Below are 23,040 nucleotides of genomic sequence, written 5' to 3'. Positions count from 1 at the left end.
CTCATGGTTATATATATTATGCCAACCAAACTGTTTATGCTTATATTGCATTTGGAAGAGTGATCTTCAATTTTATGCAGCTTTATGTATTTCAATTCTGAGAGCACTAACATTTCAACCTTTGCATTCAGAACCAAAATTGAAAAAAATTTTTTAATTATTCTATATGGGTAGTGATTATACCACTACTTATTAAGAACAACAGATCATACCAAAACAAACCAACTTCGGGTTAAAGGTTTGACAAGATTCAGGTAATACAAAACCACTGAGGCCCATTTTAAAGGGACTAATGTATCCTTCCCTCAAGTGAATATCTGATCCAAATGATAAACAAAAAACACTTATTTTACACTTTCCAATGCACTTAAACTAGGAAAGATTTAATACTAATATCAAAGAAAATGGCATCTTGAAAAACATTAAAGACAACTTTAATGTCATGAAAAACCTTACAGACAAACATTAAACAACTTTAAAAAATGAAAAGTCCACTTTTTTTTAAAGCAAAATGATCCCCTAGAATGGTAAGCCTTATTGAGGGTCTGAAGACCTGGCTTTTCTAATACATTGAGTAATGAAAGATTCACTTTAAAATACGCATGTATTTATTTATATTTATATGGTCTTAGTTGCTGCATGCAGGATCTTTGCTGCTTCATGTGGGATCTTTCATTGTGATGCACAAACTCTCTAGTTGTGGTGCATGGGCTCAGTAGTTGTGGCACACAGGCTTATCTTTTTTGTGGCAGGTGGGATCTTAGTTCCCTGACCAGGGATTGAACCTGCATCCCTTGCATTACAAGGCAGATTCTTCACCACTGGACCATCGGGGAAGTTCCCAAAAAATTCATTTTTCTATAATGAATGGGGTATTACAATTTAGGCTGCTGCTGCTGCTGCTGCTAAGTTGCTTCAGTTGTGTCCAACTCTGTGCGACCCCATAGACGGCAGCCCACCAGGTTCCCCCGTCCCTGGGATTCTCCAGGCAAGAATACTGGAGTGGGTTGCTATTTCCTTCTCCAATGCATGAAAGTGAAAAGTGAAAGTGAAGCCACTCAGTCGTGTCCGACTCCTAGCGACCCCATGGACTGCAGCCTACCAGGCTCCTCCGTCCATGGGATTTTCCAGGCAAGAGTACTGGAGTGGGGTGCCATTGCCTTCTCCGCAATTTAGGCTAGTGTTTCTCTAAAGTAGCACTACTGATATTTTGGGCTGGACATAGCTCTGTGATGTGGGGGCTGGATAGTGGGTTGCAGGAGGTTTAAAAGCATCCCTGCTTTTAACCACTATATATGAATATCCTCCTCCTCAGCTATGACAACCAAAAACGTCTTCATTGTTCAGTTGCTAAGTCGATTCTAACTCTTTGTGATACCACTGGACTGTAGCATGCCAGGCTCCTCTGTCTTCCACTATCTCCTGGAGTTTGCTTAAATTCATGTCCATTGAGTCAGTGATGCTATCTAACCATCACATTCTCTGCCGCCCCCTTCTCCTTTTGCCTTCAATTTTCCCCAGCATACCTTGCTAAATGTTTCCTGGGGGAGGGGTATGGGTGTGGGGAATAACACCCAGTTGAGAATCAATGATAGAGACAATTTGACATACACTCTAATTTTACTTTTTTAGCCTGAATTCATCATAGGGTTACACTGGAAAATAGGTAGTGGACATATACTGGTGGGCTATTATCTTAATACTAACCTTAACAGCCTCAGAACATAAAGTCAAGGAACCAGTACAGAAAAGATGGAATGAATGCTCAGATTTTATAGCCATTGACCCTGACAGTCAACACTGGGAAAATGTAGTTAATTGGAAGAAATACGCTTAATAAGACAGAAGATTCTTAGTCACAGACGTAGAAAACAAACTTTTGGCTACAAGTGGGGGGGAGAGGAGGGACAAATTGGGGGATTAGAATTGACATTTACTCACACCTATACATAAAATCGGAGAAGGCAATGGCACCCCACTCCAGTACTCTTGCCTGGAAAATCCCATGGACGGAGGAGCCTGGTGCTCTGCAGTCCATGGGGTCGCTGGGAGTCGGACACGACTGAGTGACTTCACTTTCACTTTTCACTTTCATGCATTGGAGGAGGAAATGGCAACCCACTCCAGTGTTCTTGCCTGGAGAATCCCAGGGACGGCAGGGCCTGGCGGGCTGCTGTCTATGGGGTCACACAGAGTCGGAAACGACTGAAGCGACTTAGCAGCAGCAGCAGCATACATAAAATAGATAATAAGGATCTACTGTATAATACAAGGAACTTAGTACTTTGCAATGGCCTATATGGGAAAAGAATCTAAAAAAGAGTGGATATATGTATATATGCATAATTTGTTTGCTATACAGCAGAAACTAACACAACATTGTAAATCAACTACGGTGGTGGTTTAGTCACTAAGTCGTGTCCGACTCTTGTGACTCTATGGACTGTAGCCCGCCAGGCTCCTCTGTCCATGGAATTTCCCAGCCAAGAATACTGGAGTGGATTGCCATTTCCTTCTCCAGGGGATCGTCCCAACCCAGGGACCAAATTTGGGTCTCCTACACTGCAAGCAGTCTCCTGCATTGCAGGTGGATTTTTTACTGAATGAGCACCAGGGAAGCCCTAAAATCAACTATACTCGAATAAAAATAGAACATAAATAAATCTAAAAGAAAGAAAACTCTTAAAGTTGCTGGGCAAGCCTGTCATGAGAAAATTATCTGTACCATCACCATTGTTTTTGTGCACAGAAATATCTACTTTGATTATATCTTGTATTTCATTTGTCTGAAATCCACATTTGCTGTGACTTATTGAAATCAAGTTGCAATGTTTGTGAAAGGTTATAAAATCAAAAGGAAAAATTGCTCCTCTGGTGGGAACACAGTATATTTTACCCTCACACTAATTACTGCAAATTACCTTTGACAATGTGCTGAAGTCAGCAAATCCATCTTCAAATGATTCATTTCCAAAAACAGAAGCAAAGGGGTCTGTGGCTAAAATGAATAAAGAAAATCAATGCAACAGGACAGAAAAACATCAAATTTCATGTTCTCTTTTGGTGAGTAACATTTAGACATATGAAAATATCTACTCCCAAATATGAGTACCTGGATTTATGATTTAAGTCCACAAAGACAGATGAACACATTGATATCCCCACAAGAGATATTCCTTTGTATAAATCAACTGATGAATGATTAAGAATCAAACATAGATGAAATAACTGTAGGTAGAGTGTTTAAGGATTTAATACACATCAAATAATATAGCTCCTGTATGCTTAAACTATTTCTAATAAAGACATCAAAAAGTAAAAAACAAAAACAAAAAAAAACCATTATTTCACATTTCACACACATCCTTCAAGGTCCATTTCACCTGCTACCATATCCACAAAGCCTGGAATATCCTAGGTGTCTCCAGTTTGCACAGCAAAAGTGATTTCTTCCTTCTTTGTGGCACTGATTGTATTATGGTTATCTGGGATTGATATATTGCTTTTAGTAGATTAGCGAGGTCCTTAGAAACAACAAGTAACATTTATCTAATGAAGAATGGTGAAAAAACATTCATTGGCCATACATAAAAAATTTAAGAAAATAAGAAGATAGAGTTTCCAACATCCAAAGAACTTACAGTATAGTAAGAAACATACAAACAAATAATAATAAAATTATCTTAAATGAACTAGTAGAGAGGTATGAAAAACCTGGAGTGAAGCCACTGTCTGGGAGAATCAAGAAAAGTACTGAAGAAGCCATTACATTTGAGCTAGGTCTCTCAGATAAAGGAGGGAGCACGCTAAATAAATGGAGGTGGGGGAGAGAAACCTATTACAGGCAGAAGGAACAGAAATTGCAAAAGCAATATTTAATCACTGCTTCACAGGCATGAGAAGTTATCTGTTCCATCATAGTGCATTTAACAAATGAACTAACATTTTCAGCTGGCACAAACCGACTTACTTTGTGATAGGTTTTGCCTATTTAGGCATAAACACTATCAATAAAGTCAAAGAATGTTTATAGGAATTGTGGCTTGATATAGGAAAGTAGAAAGAAATGAAGGAGAAGACAATCTCAAAAGAGAGGGCAAGACAGAGCAAATGGGCACAAAAAAAATGCTCCTGCTATTCCTCAATTCTTCATGTTTACATCGTATCAGTTTTAGGACAAAAATGTACTCACCCACTCATGTATATGTATAAAGTGTGCCTTTATTTCTAACAATAAGCACACCATGGACATAAACAAAAGAGAGGCAACGAGGATGTCTTGTCACCAAGACAGTCATGGGGTGGGCAGAAGCATAGAGAAAATCAGTCTTTTAGGGATACACCAACAACTCTGAACGTGAGGAGGATTTTGAAAGTCCAGAGTTACAGGAAATCCTACAGCTTTAGTCATATAGGATGCTTTTGTATTACTCTGTATCTGCTGAGTCCCACAGCCTGAGGCCCAGCCTGGTCATGGCTGCTATTTCAGGCTCTCCCTTCTTTCTCCTCTTCCTGTGATTCCTGATGCAGTGGCAGCTGAGCCACACAGCCTGAGCAGGATGCAACACTCTCCTGATTGGTAGAAGGTTAATGATGGAAAAGGAGTTGGGCTCATTTCAGTGGCTGCTGCTGCTGCTAAGTTGCTTCAGTCGTGTCCAACTCTGTGTGACCCCACAGACAGGGACCCACCAGGCTCCCCCATCCCTGGGGTTCTCCAGGCAAGAATACTGGAGTGGGTTGCCATTGCCTTCTCCTCATTTCAATGGAGGGAATTGAAAAATCTGCTTCATGCTTTTGCTCTGCACTGTCCCATAGCTTTTAAAAACAGTCACTATACACGTGGCAATAGTGCAGAGTTAGGTCAGGTTTGACTGAAATATTACGAAGTGCACACTGTGAAAGACACTATCAGCAGAATCAAGCTTTGAATGCAAATGTGATCCAATTAGCACCCTCTTCTCACCAAGAATCAAGGTAAGGATCACTTTGGAGAAATACATAGAAGCATCATTTAAAAAACCATCTATAGGCTCATTAGCAGAAATAATCCTGAGAAGAGTTGAGGAATGGGAAACGTGGGTGAAGAGGATCAAGAGATACAATTGCCAGTCATCAAAAAAATAAGTCATGGGGATGTAATGTACAGCATGGGGACTAAAGTTAGTAACATTGTATTGCAAATTTGAAAGTTGCTAAGAAAGTAACTCTTAAAAGTTCTTACACTAGAAAAAAAAATTGCAACTTTCTATGGTGATAAGTGGTAAACAGACTTATTGAGATGATCATTCTGCAATGCACACAAATGTTGAATCACATTATGTTGTTCACCTGAAACTAACATAATGTATGTCTATTATATAATAATTTAAAAGAAAGAATCCTTACCAATATTTTAGCATACTTCTTTAACAGCTTTTTCTCCTGGTATTTTGTCCTTATACATTTGAGATCATACTATGCTGAATGCTTTTTTTCTGAGGTGTAAATAATAAAGCTACATTTAGGCATATTACTTTTTACCCCTTTGTGCTGTGCTTAGTCTAAGCTCAGTTATGCTTGACTCTTTACGACCCCATGGACGTAGCCCACCAGGCTCCTCTGTCCATGGACTTCTCCAGGCAAGCCACACCCTCCTCCAGGGGATAGTTCCAACCCAGGGATTGAACCCAGGTCTCCCATATTGCAGGCGGATTCTTTCCCGTCTAAGCCACCAGGGAAGTCCAAGAGTACTGGAGTGGGTAACCTATCCATTTTCCAAGGGAACTTCCCGACCCAGAAATCAAACCGGGTTCTCCTGCATTGCAGGCAGATTCTTTACCAGCTGAGCTACCAGGGAAGCCTTTTTTAACCCTTTAACCTAATTTAATTCATAGCATTCATCATACTTGACATGTTATATATTTGTTTATTGTGCTGTGCTTAGTTGCTCAGTTGTCTCAAACTCTTTGTGACCCCATGGACTATAGCCCACCAACCTCCTCTGTTCACGGAATTCTCCAGGCAAGAATACTGAACTGGGTTGCCATATTAGCTCTATAAAGACAGGGGCTTGTTTTGTTCACTATTATGTCCTCAAGGCCTAAAGCAAGGTCTGGCAAAGAGGAGACACTTATTTTTGTTGAAAATACTGAAAGAAAAACCATCTCATTACTAAGGATCTTCCAAACAGATGCCATAACATTTCTCAGTACAACCAGCTGACCAACAAGGAACAAGGGAAACCTTAAGGCTCACAAATAATGCCCACAGAACAGCTGTCTAACCAGAGAATCCTGGGAGGAGGTAGAAACCTTTTTTACCTCCATGACCCACTCAAAACCCGTAAGATAATTAAGCTCAAAAAAGGCAATGGCACCCCACTCCAGTACTCTTGCCTGGAAAATCCCATGGACAGAGGAGCCTGGTGGGCTGCAGACCATGGGGTTGCTAAGAGTTGGACACAACTGAGTGACTTCACTTTCACTTTTCCCTTTCATGCACTGGAGAAGGAAATGGCAACCCACTCCAGTGTTCTTGCCTAGAGAATCCCAAGGACGGGGGAGTCCGGTGGGCTGCCGTCTATGGGGTCGCACAGAGTCGGACACGACTGAAGGGACTTAGCAGCAGCAGCACAGAAAACCTTCAAGAGATACTTGTGAATTATAGTTATCAGCAAAGGATCTACTTTCTCAAGCTGGTCTCCAAAGAGTTCACTCACTCAATCACCCAGTAATCCACTCACATTTACTAAGCATCTATCATGCTCAAGCCTAGATACCAGGGATTTAGAGGGATAGAAGACATATTTACCTTCAAGGAACTCATGATTTAACTGAGTGATATACTTGTACACAACTGCTACACAGTAAGTGTTACAGTTCAAAGAGAGCAAAGGAAAAATAACAACTAGATTTATGTGGAAAGGGGAAAAAAAAGACTTTACAAAAAGGTTCTCATTCTCTTTTACTTGTAGACAGAAAGGAGGTGGGAGAAGAGAGATACACACTCACTATACACAAATATACATCTGCTCATACACACATACCTTTTCATTCAAAAATTAAGTGGCCATAAAGAGACATTCATGGCCTGTGGTTTGTGGAAATGGAGAAAATTAGAGAAAAAACATGAAAGAAAGCAGAGGCTAAGAATTATAAAATATATGAACATATGCATGCTTAGTCTGAATCATTGCCTGTAAAAACACAGACCTACTTGACATTTTCCTAACGCTGGTGTCAAAGATGCTGTGGGGACATCATGAGTGCTCTTCTATAACCTCAGAATGTTATAAGGTTTTAATTAAGAATTGGAAAGATTATGCATTTTCTCATTAGAAGTTAGTAAAATATTCCATGCAAAAAGTTTTCTGGCACCTGAACTAATCTCATTTATAATGACGTTTAAAAAGAATGTTTACAAGTTTAAAAAAAAAAAATGTAGAAACTGAGTAACCTGAATTTGCTTTCTTTAGTTTTCTTTCTTAATCTACACTGTGTCTATCACCAGGAGCAAATGCTAAAACAAACAAAAAACAACAACCCAATGTGAGACAAAAATATTAAAAATATTTAAGGTCATTCTATCACTGCCATAACTACAAAATTTTAGAGGCTGGAGTAGAGTGATTTATCATTTAATTTTTAACAACAAAAATTGTTGTTATGTTTTTAATTTATTTTGAAAGCTTACAATTCTCCTGTTCTGTGGGATTAATCTTTTTGCTAAGTAAACACTAAATTCCCCAGTAAGGAAGGTAAATATCCTGTGTTTGTGACTTTGGTTATATAATGCCACGTATCTGAGTCTCAGTGGTTTCTAGATGGCAAGAGTTTATGAACAAGTAAACTAAATAAATATATTAAGAACCTACATATATTTGTAAGTTGGAGGAAAACACAGATTTACCAACTTAAACATAAAAAAAGTCCATCTTTCATTTCGCAAACAAAATAATTTTAAAAACTAAAGAGAAGAGAAAACAACTATAGACTAAAAGAATCCTTTCCAGGAAAAGAGTTGAAAACATACACACACACACTCTTCACTGCCGGATCTCACTTGAAACTAGCCAAGAGTATATTACAAGTTAAGTCTGCATTTGCAAGCCTTTAAAAAGTAGCAGCAGTAGTAACAACAACTACCATCTATTATGACAGGAACTACAATAAATACTTTAACATACATTATCTCATATAATCTACCCAACAAAGCCCGAAGTGTAATTATTAACCTCACTCTAGAAGTTTAGGAAACTAAGACTTAGAAAAACCTATAGAACTAGCAATGTATCTGAGTTAAGCTCAGGCAACTGGACTCAAGCATGTATGTCCTACTGATGACAATCTCTTTCTAGACTGTTTAGGTTTCTATTGAATTCAAAATTTTATGACAATGTAGCAGATTTGAGACAAATAATTTATTCATTTTTTCAGCAGTCAATTTTTTCATTCTGCTAAGTCCCAGAAGCACTAGGATGGGACAGTAGGGATTTAACAGATGACTCGTAGATCTGTGCTTAGGCAACTGAATAAGACCGTAATGCTATTAGCTGAGATGAGATATCCAGATGTTCAGTACTATTTTACATTTCATAGAGCGGACAACTTCTTTCAGACATATATCTGTGAGTGGGTAGCCTTTCCCTTCTCCAGGGGATATTCCAAACCCAGGGATCAAACCTGGGTTTCTCGCATTGCAGGCAGATTCTTTATCATCCGAGTCACCAGGGAAGCCCTACTATTATAAACACACACACATTTATTTGGAACACAGGGCTAGTGACTTAGATTTGTGGTTAGTAAAGAAAGCTGAGAGCCGAAGAATTGATGCTTTTGAACTGTGGTGTCGGAGAAGACTCTTGAGAGTCCCTTGGACTGCAAGGAGATCCAACCAGTCCATCCTAAAGGAAATCAGTCCTGAATATTCATTGGAAGGACTGATGCTGAAGCTGAAACTCCAATACTTTGGCCACCTGATGCAAATAACTGACTCATTTGAAAAGACCCTGATGCTGGGAAAGATTGAAGGCGGGAAGAGAAGGGGACAACAGAGGATGAGATGGTTGGATGGCATCACTGACTCAATGGACATGAGTGTGAATAAACACCGGGAGTTGGTGATGGTCAGGGAGGCCTGGTGTGCTGCAGTCCATGGGGTCACAAAAACTCAGACACGACTGAGCAACTGAATTGAACTGAGTAAGATCAAATATTAACAAAGACAATTCTGGTAGTGATGCAGATGACAGATCAACAGGTAAAGAGACTGGAGACAATTTAGTATCACAGTCAGTCCAGGTAAAACATGATGAGGACCCAACCAAAGCTGAGTATAAGGAGGAATAGACAGAGTCCAACTGCGGGTAAAACAACAAAACACGGCAATTTATTGGAGATGAGGAAGGACAGAGAAGTCTAGGATGACTGACTGAGGACCAATAATAGTGCCACTGGTATACAAAGTAGAACGTAGAAGGAGGTAAAGCTTTACTCTTTGTAACTGCTTGTATTATACTTCAAAGGAGAGACAAACTGGAAAAGATGACAATCAATTCTAAGAACTGTTGAGTTGACACCTAAGGAGATATATCCAGCAGGTAACTTGAAGGTACTGGAGGCTCAGCAGAGAGATCAGGCACAGAGGACAAAATCTAGGAGTCATCACAGAACAGGCTGTAGCTGAACGCACAGAACTGGACAACACCATCACAGGAAGTGTGTACTGAGAGAAGAAGAACAGAAGCTCCAGACTAAATATAGAACAGAAAGATAGCCTCACTCTTTAGCTTTTTCTCCAGGACATTGAGATTATTTTCTTACTCTTGTTCTGAATAAAAGACATCTGTCCCAGATACCTCCTGGGAGCAAACTGGCCTGAGGGAACAGAGACCAGCACAATACAGGGCAACAGGAAATTTTTCTAGAACATATTAGTTCTCAAAGTGTGGTCCATGCATTCCACAAGTCCAAGACCCCTTTAGGGAGGTCTGTAAGGTCAAAACTATCTTCAAAATATGAAGATGATATTATCTTTCTCATTGTATTGATTAATTGCAACAGTGTTGCAAAACCAGTGGTGGGTTAAAAAAAAAAAAAAGTGGCGGGTGCCTTAGTAGGAATCAAGGCAGTGGCACCAAACTGTACTGGTTGTATTCTTCACCATCACAAACTCACAGAGGGGAATCATGGCGGGAAAAAGGCCCAGTGTACTTATGAATGTCTGTCCTTGATGAATCAATAAAAACTATTGATTTTAAATAAGTTGTGACCCTTAGGTACACATCTAAAAATTATAGACAAAATAAGAAATACACACTAATCATTTCTGCTGAGTACCAAAGTATAACGGTTATCTGAAGGAAATGCACTTATATGATGGTCTGAGAAACAAGGTGAACTAGCTGCTTTTTTCTTGGAATACCATTCTTACTTAAAAGAAGAGACAAGTAAACAATCGTTATTCGGTTTTAGGTATTTCAGGTATCTTCCTAAATAAAGTGAATCTGACACTTTAAGGAAAACAACTGAAAAGTATTTTTTGCAGATGATAAAAATTACAAGCTATCAAGTAAAAATTAGAATCCTGGAAAGGTTTAAATGCCTCATAAGCTTAAAATTATACCAATATTTAATTAAAAGACTCTCATGAGATGGATTGTGATATCAATAAATGTGATTTAAAAAACTATTTATAATGAAATGTGCTAACATTTGGAAGACATGCATAACTGAGTGAACCAATATGTTCCAAATGATCAATGCATGTTACAAAGCCATCTATGAGGCACAAGATTCCACTGTGCAGTAAGACTAATGGAGTTTAATGTAACAGAATATGAAAAGTTCATTGATACAGTTTCATACTCCTTATTGTAACTAACTTTGTGTGTGTGTGTGTGTGTGTAACTAACTTTGAAGAAACTAAAATTTATTGATTTTTGGTACAGTAGTAAACTCCAGGAGATAGTGAAGGACAGGGAAGCCTGGCATGCTGCAGTTCATGGGCCTGCAAAGAGTCAGACACAACTTAGTGACCGAACAACAAGTAACAACTAAGAAAAATATCCACAATTATCTAAAAAGTCTATTAAAATAATCTTCCCTTTTCCAGCTGTTTGAGGCAGAACTTCATACCTTTCAAGCAAAACACATAGTGTAGCACACTGAATGCAGAAGTAGGTATGAAGATCCAGCAAAAGCCACACATTTAAAGAGCTTTGCAAAAATATATAAACAATGCTACTCTTCTCACAATATTTTTCTTTTTTTGGTTTGGAGTTGTTATTTTTGTTTAAAAATATGGTATTTATGTTAATATGTAATGGGTTTATTATTTTTGTTTTTGAATGAATTTAAAATTTTTAATTTCTCAGTTTTAATTTCTAACAGTAAATACTGATAAATAAGATCCCCAAAACAAAAGTTCTTTGAGGGTCTTCATTCATTTTTTTTTTTTTCCACATGATTTTTTTCTTCATTCATTTTTAAAAAGGATCCTGAGACCAAAAAGCTTGATAATCTCCAAAGTCATTGCCTGTGTTTGCTTCAAATAACCCACTTCTTTCCTAATTAGTTTTTGTTATCATTGTTGAAATAAGAGCCCAGTAAGGGTGAAGTCTGAATTATTTTCCCTCAATCCCAAAAAGTCTTTTTATGAACCCTTTATAACTCTTAGAAAATTCTTTCATTTTTTTAACCTAACATTTTTTCATTTGCTCTCAGGATCCTTCATCAAATTCTGGGTTCCAAAGACATCTTAATTTTTTCATTTTTATTATTTAGTAAATAAGAGGCAGGATAACACAGCAGAAAGATCAATGGATAGGGATTCAGAAGTAAACTAGTAAGTAGTCCTGGGGCTCAGCTTCTCTTCCATATATTAAGGAATCAGACCAGATAATAATTCTCAAATCTTAAATGAAATTCCAATATATGAAACAAGTAAAATGGATTTTAAGAATTAACTCTAAATTTTTTTTAAGTTTAAATTTAAAACATTTACTTATCACAATGACAATGAGAACAATGAAGCAATTTTGATTAACACAGATGTTTTAAGTCAGGGATCAAACTTCTTTCTGTACTTGGCTTTGTTTGTTCTATTTGAAAAACATTATTCAGCCAAGAAAGCAGCTCATTTCTGAACAAGAGTCTTGTAATCTCATAGTGGTTTAAATAAATGTTTATTTATAGGTTTGCACAAAACCCATTTAATTTGATATTACAATGCACTCCAATATGTTAAAATGTGGTCTGGAATAAATCTGAATGCATATATCTAATTAAACTGCAGTTTTTAAAAATTCAGAGACACTTTAAAAATAATGAAACTAGACTCGGCCAACTCCCTAAAGACCCCTCTGGAAGCTGGTTTCATGAAAAATAATGTGAAAACTCTGGTCTAGAGCATGTCTATGATTCCCTCAGCTCTAACAAAGGCAGTAATATAAGTTTGAGAGAAAAAAAAAATCTGTGGCATCACCCTACTCCAATTTTTGTATTGTCAGAACTGGATGAGAAGATATAAGGCAGAGGCATGGTAACGAAATGATTAACAGCATGAGCTCTGAAATAAGACATGGGTTAGAAACTGAGCACTGAGACAGCTATTGTGACCCAGGGCAAACTGTTTGGCCTGAGTCCCATTTTCCTCATTATTAAAGAGAGAAAGAATAGCACCTCCCATATAATCGTTATAAAGATTAAATGAGAAAAATGCAAAAACAAAGTTTGAATGACCTATATGGCTGTGGAAAGAAAGAAAAAAGAAAAAGGACATTCAGACCTCTGATATTTCTTAGTCTGTGGAAAGTCTAACTCAGCCCCATACACAACGAACATATTGCCCACTCAACTCTAAACAGTTTTAATTCTAAGATTCTCGTTCAAATCAAGATGTCAGCTAGACTGCAAATGACGAAGATACAGACTCTCAATTTAAATGTAAAGATGGTTCAACACAGGAAAATCAATTAATGTGATACACTACATTAACAGAATGAAGAAATAAAAACCCAGATGATCATCTCAATTGATGCAGAAAAAGCATATATTTGACAAAATTCAAAATCCTTTCATGATAACACACTGAACAAACTAGGAAAAGAAGGAAACTACTTCAACATAATAAAGACCACATATGAAAAGCCAACAGTGAACATTATACCAATGGTGAGAGACTGAAAGCTTTTTCTCTAAAATCTGTTAACAAGACAAGAATGCTCACCTTCACCACTTCTATTCAACACAGAAATCCTAGCCAGAGCAATTAGGCAAGGAGGAACAAAAAAGGCATCCAAACTGAAAAGGAAGAGGTAAAATTATCTGTTTTCAGATGACACTATCTTACATGCAAAAAACCCTAAAAAAAAAAACTTTAGAATAAATGTATTCAGCAAAGTAGCAGGATACAAAATCAATGCACAGAAATCAATAGCATTTCCATATATCGATAATCTGGACAATCTGCAAAGGAAATTAATAAAACAATGACATTTACAATAGCATCAAAAAGAATAAAATATTTAGGAATTAACTTAGCCAAGGAAGACTTGTATATTGACAACTATAAAACATTCTGAAAGAAAGTAGGTACAGATAAAGAGAAAAACAGACAACATTCATGAGCTGCAAGACTCAGTATTGTTATGATGTTACTATCATCCAAAGCACTCTACAGATTCAATGTAATCACTGTCAAAATCCCAATGACACTCTTTTGCAGAAACAGAAAATTTAACCTAAAATTCATATGGAATCTCAAGGGACCCTGAATAGCGAAAACAATCTTGAAAAAATGACAAAGTTACAGGTCTCAAACTTCTTGATTTCAAAACTTATTACAAAGCTATTGTAATCAAAACAGTTCTGGTCTTAAGACACTTAGATCAATGGAACAGAATAGAGAGCCCAGAAATAAACCCTTACACGTGGAGTCAAATTATTTTCTACAAGGATGTTAAAACCATTCAATGGGAAAGGAAAAGTAGTTTTGGGAAAATGGGATAGCCATATGAAAAAGAATGAAGTAAAATTAACTCAAAATGGATCAAAGACCTAAATGTAAGACCTACAACTAAAAACTCTTAGAAGAGAACGTAAGTGAAAAACTTCATAACATTGGATTTAGCAATATTTTCTTGGATAGGACGCTAAAAGCATAGGCAACAAAAGAAAAAGTACATAAACTGGACAAGGTCAAAATTAAAAAGTTCTGTGCACCGAGAGACAGTATCAACAGAATGAAAAGGCAACCTGTGATACAGGAGAAAATATCTGCAAATCGTCTATCTCATAAGGGGTTAATATCCACAAAATATAAGGAACTCCTATATTGCAACAACAAAAAAGCAAACAACTGATTTTTTAAAATGGGTAAAGCACCTGAATAGATGCTACAAAGATATACAAATGGCCAATATGCATCATTATTCACTAGAGAAATGCAAATCAAATCAATGAGCTGCCACTTCACACCATTAATATGGTTATTATTTTAAAAAGTAGTATGTGTTGGCAAGGATGTAGAGAAACTGGAATCCTTGTGCACTACTGATGGGAATGTAAAACATGGAAAACAGTATGATGGCTTCTCAAAAAATTAAAAACAGAGTTACTATATGATTGAGAAATTCTTACTAAATACTTAAAAAGAACTGAATCCAAGGACTTGATTAAGTATTTGTAAACTCATATGAATAGCAGCATCATTCACAATAGTCAAAAAGCTAAGTCATTTCAGTCGTGTCCTACTCTGTGCGACCCCATAGACGGCAGCCCACCAGGCTCCCCAATGTGGATGCAAACCAAGTGTCTATTGATGGAGGAATATATAAACAAAAAGTGGCACATTCATACAACAGAATATCATTCAGTCTTAAAAAGGAAGGATACATTGATATATGCTACAACATGGATGAACCTTGAGGATATTATGACAAATGAAATAAGCCCAATACACAAAACGACAAATACAATATGATTCCACTTTTATGAGGGACCTAGAGTTGTCAAATTCATAAACAGAGTAAGTAAACGGTGTTTCCCAGGACCTGGTAAGAAGGGGAAATGGGGAGTTCTTGTTTAACTGGTATAGTTTCAGTTTTAGGAGATGAAAAAAATTCTGTAGATGTGATGGTTGCACAATAATGTGACGGTATTTAATACCACTAACTGTATACTTAAAAATGGCTAAAATGGTAAATTTTATGTCATGTATTTTTCACCACAATGTTAAAATACCCACTTATCAGAAAAAAAGTGAACAATTTGCCCCCCTCCGCAAATAAAAATTCTCATCCAGTGGGCTCCTTTTATATGCTCTGTGAGGACAGTAATTGATTCACCCACTCATTCAGTAATATCATGTCCCCAGGTATGGTTTAAGGTTCTTGGGAGATATCAGTGAATAAAAAGATTCAAGTTCCTGTGGATGCCAAAATTTAAGAAGGAAGAGGAGATAAATAAGAGAAAAACACAGAAATTTACTTAGTACTCTAGAAGGTAATAAGCCAAAATATAGTAAGAAGGAGTAGAGAACATTATGGTGGGAGTGCTGGGCTAGATGATAAGGTGAATTTTGGCCAAGATTTGTTAGAGGTAACAGAGATCATCCTGTGGATATATGGAGAAAAATCATCCTAGGAATGGGGGACAGCTAAGAGTAAAGGGCCCAAGGAACATGAGTCTGTTTCTTGACCAAAAGTAAGGTCAGTGTGATTGGAGCAGAGTGAGTAAAGGTAATAACAATGAGATATTATTAGAAAGCTTTAGGCCATTGTAAGGCTTTTACTGTATATAATTTGAAGGTAGAATCAGTAACATTTCTTGATACATTAGAGACAGAGTATGAGAAAAAAAAAGAACCAAGGGTGATTCTAAGATTTTAGGTCTTGGCAATGTTAAAGATGAAATTACCAGGGATTAGGATGGGGAAAGCTCTTTGCTGCATTTACTGTGAGAATGAAGATCATTCTCAGCAGACTGTCAACATTCCAGAAAAAATTTTGACATTACTCTGAAAGGACAGACAGTTATTGTGAAGGGCCCAAGAGGTACCCTTCAATCACATCAATGTAGAATTCAGTCTCCTTGGAAAGAAAAAGAGGAGACTCTGGGCTGACATATGGTGGGGAAACAGAAAGGAACTGGCAACTGTTCACAGGATCTGCAGTCAGAGCATGATCAAGGGTGTTACACTGGGCTTCTGTTACATGGTGAGGTCTGTGTATGTCCACTTCCCCATCAGTGTTGTTACTGAGGAGACTGGTTCTCTTGCTGAAATCTGAAATTTTCTGGGTGAAAAATATATCCACAGGGTTCGGATGAGGCCAGGGGCTGCTTGTTCAGTATGTCAAACCCAGAGAGATGAGATGATTCTTGAAGCAAACAATAATGAACTTGTGTCAAATTTGGCTGCTTTGATTCAGCAAGCCTCCACAGTTGAAGACAAGGATATCAGAAAAATTTTGGATGGTATCTATGTTTCTGAAAAAGGAACAGTTCAGCAGGCTGATGAAAAAGATCTGAGTGGTCCGGCTGCAGAAACAGCAAGATGCCAGATGGTTCTATGGACTCAACTGTGATGTTTTTAAGAGGCAATAAAAAGTCTTTTGATTTGAGGGAAAAAAAAAGATGGGGAAAGATTCAAGAGAAGCAGGTTTGGGGAGGAAGATTAGGTGTTTGGTGTTAGACATGTTGTGTCAGACGTATCTATGAGATGTTTGAGTGGAGATGTCAATAGATAATTGAATTCAGGTGTCTGGAGTTCATGCGAAAAAGTGTGGCTAGAGTTAGAAATTCAACATGGAGAGAGTATGTAAAACCATAAAACCAGATGAGAACCCCAAGGAATACAGACAGAGAAGATAAGTTTAGAGTCTAAGACCTAGAGCAACACAACATAAAGAAGTTGGGGAGAAGAGAGAATTAGAAAAGAGAGAAGGAAAGACCAAAGAGGTTGGTGGAAAACTAGAGACATCCATCTGAATGTGAGTCCATCTACTACTACTTCCTTAACCTTGTGAAATGGCTTCATGTCTCCGTTTCTTGGTTTTCCTTGTCTGTACAATAAACATAACAGCAATTTTCTCAGGTAGTTGCTCTGAGAATTAAACAAGATCAAATATGAGAAAATAGCACATGTAGTGCTGGAACTAAGCAAGTGCTCAGTAAATGGTATCTAGTACTATGATGATGATAACAACAAACCTTAGCCCACTTCCAGTCTACTATAGTCATTTACTCTACCACTTTACAGGAAATGAGCCAGGAAGTGGAAATCAAAGAGAAGACCAACAGAGGCAACAGAAACCTACAGTGAGATCACAATCTACCACTTTAGCCTTATTTAACCTGATTATTCCTCTGTCTGTAAGTAAGCTTTATCAAAATGTCTGTTCTTCTTTCAAAATGCACTCATGTTACTCTCTTTGCTTTAACTATTCTTCCCATATTTACTTATGTAGGCCATTCTTTCAAGGCATACCACAAAGGCCACCTTCTGCTCTGAAATCATTCATGAGTTGCTCTAAAGGGAGGCCATCTCCCTTTTCTTTAAATGCTTGCAGCGTTAATGAATTCTCATGGCACTTACCATTCCTCAGTGTGGGCAATCAAGAGTTAATTAAAATGTATTAACCTTTCATTTTATTCTCTTAGGTTATTTTATCATATAATATCCCTATCAATACATTAATTCATCATCAGTTCAAAATTGAGACTCCAAAAGAGCACATGTATTTTAAAAAGATACAATTTGACCACTTTTGTTACAATAAGCCTTTTAGAAATCTTATTTACTGTAGTTCTAAATTTTGGGTTAAATCCAAACCCAGCACTACATTAGATCTTTTTTTCTACATATCTGCTTTTTTACATTCTTTATTACTTATGTTGGATGTTAATCTTCAAGCTGAAAACAAAGAATGCACACTGTTAAATTTCATCTTGATACTTGCACAAGAAATTCAAATTGTAAAGGCATTTCTATACTAATCTTTCTCTACACTCATAATCCTCAATTTGTCACAATCAGCAAATTTCTACACTGAGTAACTCTCTGTATTTTCATCTGGAAAAATAAGGCATCCTATTTTTAGCATGCTATTGAAGTATTTACATGTTTGAGTCTACTTCTAATTCCCTGCTCTCCTAGACAATAACTATTGAATAGAGAGAAAGAAACAGCTACTTAGTTGAAAAAGCTTTTAGACTCTATCAGACATAGGTTTGAATCTTGGCTTTATTGTTCAAATCTAATAAAACTGTAAATCTTGACCAAGTTACTTAATGTTCCTATCTTCACTTTCCTGACCTTTAAAATGGGAATATGGGATTTATTTGGTGGTTCAGTGGTTAAGACTCTGCACTTCCACTACAGGGGGTACGAGTGCAATCTTTGATCTGGGAAGTTCCACATGCTGCAAGGTGCAGCCTAAATAAATCAATAAAAGTATGACATACTTGGGGTGTGTTAAAAGGCCAAGACTCTTTTATTATGAAAAATTCAAAACAGATAAAAATAAAAAGCTAGTATAAGGAACCCTCATGTATTTATTGCTTAGCTTTAGTACTTAGCAACTTTATTTCCTAAACACATTCGTTTATTCACTCCACAAGATTATTTTGACACAAACCCCAATTTAATCACTTCATCTCTAAATCTGACATAATGTATCTCTAAAATAAAGACTTGTTTAGTTTCTCTGGTTTTGGCCATGCTACACGGCATGTGAGATCTTAGTTCCCTGACCAGGGACTGAACCTGTGCCCCTTGTAGTGGAAGTGCAGAGTCTTAACCACTGCACTGACAGGGAACTCTGAAGACTGTTTTTCAAAAGACAAAACTAAAATAGCATTTTCATATCATCTTAAAAAATAAAAAAATTTCTTAATGTCAATCTGTCAAATTTCTTTCATCTCGTAAATCTTTTTTTAGTTGATTTATTCAAATCAAGTACAAGCAAGATCTACACATATTATTTATGTGATAGGCTCCTTAAATTTGTTTTTAAGTTCCTTCCCCCTTCTCTTTTCTTTTCCCCTATAATATTTTTGTTGGAGAAACATGGGAAATCCCAAGGGAGTTTTGCTAATATGGGAAGCCACTAATTTTTAAATTTAGGTCACGATCCATAAGAATCAATGCTGACTTTGAAACTGCCAAGGAACACTGTCTTTTTTAAAGCAAAAAAACATTTTTATTGGTTTTACTGACATTTGCTAGAGTACATATTAAGCTCTTTAACACAAACAGTAAATGAGATAACAAATGATAAGAAAAGTGGAACACGTGTACACCCGTGGAGGATTCATGTTGCTGTATGGCAAAACCAATATAATATTGTAAAGTAATTAGCCTCTAATTAAAATAAATAAATTAAAAAATAAATAAATATAATACTTTAAAATAAATATAAAAAAAAGAAAAGTGGAAAGTAATATACAAACACCATTGTTTTTATTGGTAGAACATAATAGGATATATTTAGGTTGGTGCAAGAGTAATTGCAATTTAATACTGTTGAAATTTGCCATTTGATATTGGAATACATTCTTAAATAAATGTGACTATGCTATATATCATTTTGATGTGCATTTCCTGTTTTATGCTTTTTGCTAATAAATTTTACTTGCTGTTTATTTTAGATGCATTGCAGACTATCAAAATGATGTCAGACAAAAAGCAAATTAGAGCGATCTTCATATTTAAGTTCAAAAATGGGTCAAAGCAGCAGAGACGACTCACAAAATCAATGCATTTGGCCCAGGAACTGCTAATGAACGTACAATACACTGGTAGTTCAAGAAGTTTTGCAAAGGAGACAAGAGCCTTGAAGGTGACAAGAAAAGTGGCCAGCCACGAGAAGTTGACAACAACCAACTGAGAGCAATCATTGAAGCTGATCATCTTATAACTACACAAGATGCTGCCCCAGAACTCAATGTTGACCATTCTACAGTCATTTGGGATTTGAAGCAAACTGGAAAGGTGAAAAAGCTCAAGAAGCGAGTGCCTCAAGAACTGACCACAAATCAAAAATATCATCACCTTTAAGTGTTGTCTTCTCTTATTCTATGCAATAATGAATCATTTCTCAACCTGATTATGAGGTGCAATGAAAAGCAGATTTTTATACAACAACCAGCAACAAATAGGTCAGTGGTTGGACAAAGCAGCTCCAAAGCACTTCCCAAAGCCAAACTTGCACCAAAAAAAGGGTCATGGTCACTGTTTGGTGGTCTGCTGGTGGTCTGATCCACTACAGCTTTCTGAATCACAGCGGAACCATTACATCTGAGAAGTATGCCCAGTAAATCAATGAGATGAATGGAAAACTGCAACACTTACAGCTGGCATTGGTCAATAAAAGGACCCAATTTCTTCTGAGACAACACCCAACCACATGTCACACAACAAACACTTCAAAAACTGAACAAATTGGGCAATGAAGTCTTGGCTTATCTGCCGTATTCACCTGACCTCTCACCAACTAACACTTCTTCAAGTATCTCAACAACTTTTTACAGGGAAAATGCTTCCACAACCAGCAGGATGCAGAAAATGTTTTCCAAGAGTTTGTCAAATCCTGAAGCACTGATTTTTATGCTTCAGGAATAAAATTTATTTCTCATTGGCAAAAATGTGTTGATTTTAATAGCCTATATTTTGATTAATACAGATGTGTTTGATCCCGTTACTGTTGTTGTTCAGTCGTTCATTTGTGTCTGACTCTTTGAGACCTCATGGACTGTAGCACACCAGGCTTCCCTGTCCTTCACCATCTCCCAGGTCTTGCTCATACTCATGTCCATTGAGTCAGTAATGCCATCCAACCATCTTGTCCTCTGTTGCCCCTTCTCTTCCTGCCTTCAATCTTTCCCAGCATCAGGGTCTTTTCCAGTGAGTCAGCTCTTCGCATCAGGTGGCCAAAGTATGGGAGCTTCAGCTTCAGCTTCAGTCCTTCCAATGAATATTCAGGGTTGATTTCCTTTAGGATGGACTGTTTTGATCTCCTTGTATTCCAAAGGACTTGCAAGAGTCTTCTCCAACACCACAGTTCAAAAGCATTAATTCTTCAGCACTCAGCCTTCTTTAAGGTCCAACTCTCACATCCAAACGTGACTCCTGGAAAAATCATAGCTTTGACCCTAGTTAAAATGACTTAAAATTCAGGGTCTGAAAGCACAATTACTTTTGTACCAATCTAATAACTATGCAATAATCTTAAAACCATAAGCAAGTAAATAGGAGAGTATATTTGATAAAGACCAAAAAAAAAAAAAAAGAAATTGAAAGAAAGGGTGATATTTACTGTTCAAAGAAAATTATTTCCTTACCTGAATCGCTTGCTGCAACAACAACTGTTCCACCAGGAGCAAAAGGATCATTGTGCTTTAACGTTTCTACCTAAACAAATCACACACAGTCATGATTGAGAGAGGAAACTTTTCATAGCTGAAACTTTATTGCCGCACCAAAGAAAATATTCTTCACAGTCTCTAAACTAATTAAGAAACACAAGGCATTAGGAACAAATGTTTACCCCTACTGATTTGCAGTCTTATTGAAATGATTCATATCATTTTCTAATCTTTTACTGTAAAATATAACATACATTCAGAAAAATGTATGGAACGTTATGAACCATTTAATAAAAGGTATCAAGCGAACATCTATGAAACTGCCAACATCTCAAAAGTCTTCATGTGCCTGCTCTAATCACAATCCCATCCCTCCCCTCTGTAAAGATCATTATTACCCTGGCATTGGTATCCATTTCTTTCCTTCATAATTTTGCTACTTGTTTAGATACACACTATTCTTTAACTTTCATTGTGAAATAAATGTAGATTTCTAGAAGAGCTATAAAGATAACACAAGACCTTATATCCCCTTCATCCAACTTCCTCTAACGTTAATGTGTGTGTGTGTGTGTGTGTGTGTGTGTGAGAGAGAGAGAGAGAGAGAGAGAGAGAGAAAGAATGCTTTCTAAAAAAAAAAATTCAGCCACTTTAAATAATAAGCCACATAAAAAATCTGGATCAAATGATAAGCATGAATGACTACAAAGAGTGAGGACTTTGTAATGTTTTATAGAAGACAGAGATTCTGACTACTGAACTATCTTCCTACTTCAGCTTGGTTTTAAATCATAGTCAAACAAAATGTATATCTAGGAAGGTAACTGAACTTTCTGGCATCAAGTTCTTTTTAAGAGGCCAGCTAAAAGTCTTGGCATACAATTAGATAAAAGGGGGACAAAAAGAGTTTTGGAATATTTATCTCCTACTCTGACTCCTGAGTATCAATGTCATCTGTATTACACAATCTACTTCTAATCATCAAGAACTTAGGTATTACAACTGAACTTCAAAGGATATTACAGAGCTCAAGTAATACAGATGTATTGGATAAGAGAGAAACAATGCTCACTGAGACTTACAGTCTATTCTCTTTTTATAAAACAGGATCCATTAAAAAAAATTACTTGCAAAAAGAATAACTAGTGATGATTTTAGAACTGAAAAATTTAACTGATGGTTAACTTACATTTTTATAAAATGAACACACTAGCTTATACTCTGATTATCCGCTAAATGAATAAACAGAATCAAGGGGGGGGGCGGTGGGCATCAAGCTGGTCTGTATAGCAAAGTAACTGTCCATGGTTCTTAATACAATAGTTAAAATACCAATGTGAGACAGAGTCACTGACATGATAACACAAGTCATCAACTATTAATGCTTCTTCTCTCAACTGTGAGAGAAGGAAAAACTAACAGACCTGGTTTTAAACAGCTTGTAGTTTTATTTACCATCTCAAAGAGAGAGAGAGAAAAAAAGTAAGCCTATATGTGTGTCAGATTTAATTCTATTCCTTTATCATACACTGTGCATGAGTGCTAAGTCGCTTCAGTCGTGTCTGACTCTTTGTGACCCCATGGACTGTAACCTGCCAGGCTCCTCTGTCTATGGGATTCTCCAGGCAGGGATACTGGAGTGGGTTGCCACGCCCTCCAGGGGATCTTCCTGACCAAGGGATCAAACCTGGGTCTC

At 37.0% G+C, this 23,040-nt stretch overlaps 1 protein-coding gene across 8 annotated transcripts in view; it reads right to left on the bottom strand.

Moving 5' to 3' along the window:
* Positions 1-23,040, bottom strand: part of EPS15 (epidermal growth factor receptor pathway substrate 15) — a 139,913-nt gene that overhangs the window by 7,736 nt on the left and 109,137 nt on the right. For 7 of the 8 annotated variants that reach the window (XM_025289463.2, XM_025289464.2, XM_025289462.2 and 4 more), the window contains exons 21-22: positions 21,321-21,390; positions 2,922-2,998 (exon numbers count right to left, since the gene is read on the bottom strand). In XM_025289463.2, the coding sequence (XP_025145248.1) occupies positions 2,922-2,998; positions 21,321-21,390 (147 nt within the window). Of the gene's footprint in view, positions 1-2,921; positions 2,999-21,048; positions 21,109-21,320; positions 21,391-23,040 lie in introns of those variants that run through there. The other variant, XM_025289465.2, reaches the window with a different exon arrangement.

This window comes from Bubalus bubalis, chromosome 6 (genome assembly GCF_019923935.1).
Source record: "Bubalus bubalis isolate 160015118507 breed Murrah chromosome 6, NDDB_SH_1, whole genome shotgun sequence".
Classification (NCBI taxonomy): domain Eukaryota; kingdom Metazoa; phylum Chordata; class Mammalia; order Artiodactyla; family Bovidae; genus Bubalus; species Bubalus bubalis.
Note: the sequence above shows the minus strand (reverse complement) of the source record. Positions and strands in the feature narration are given on the sequence as shown.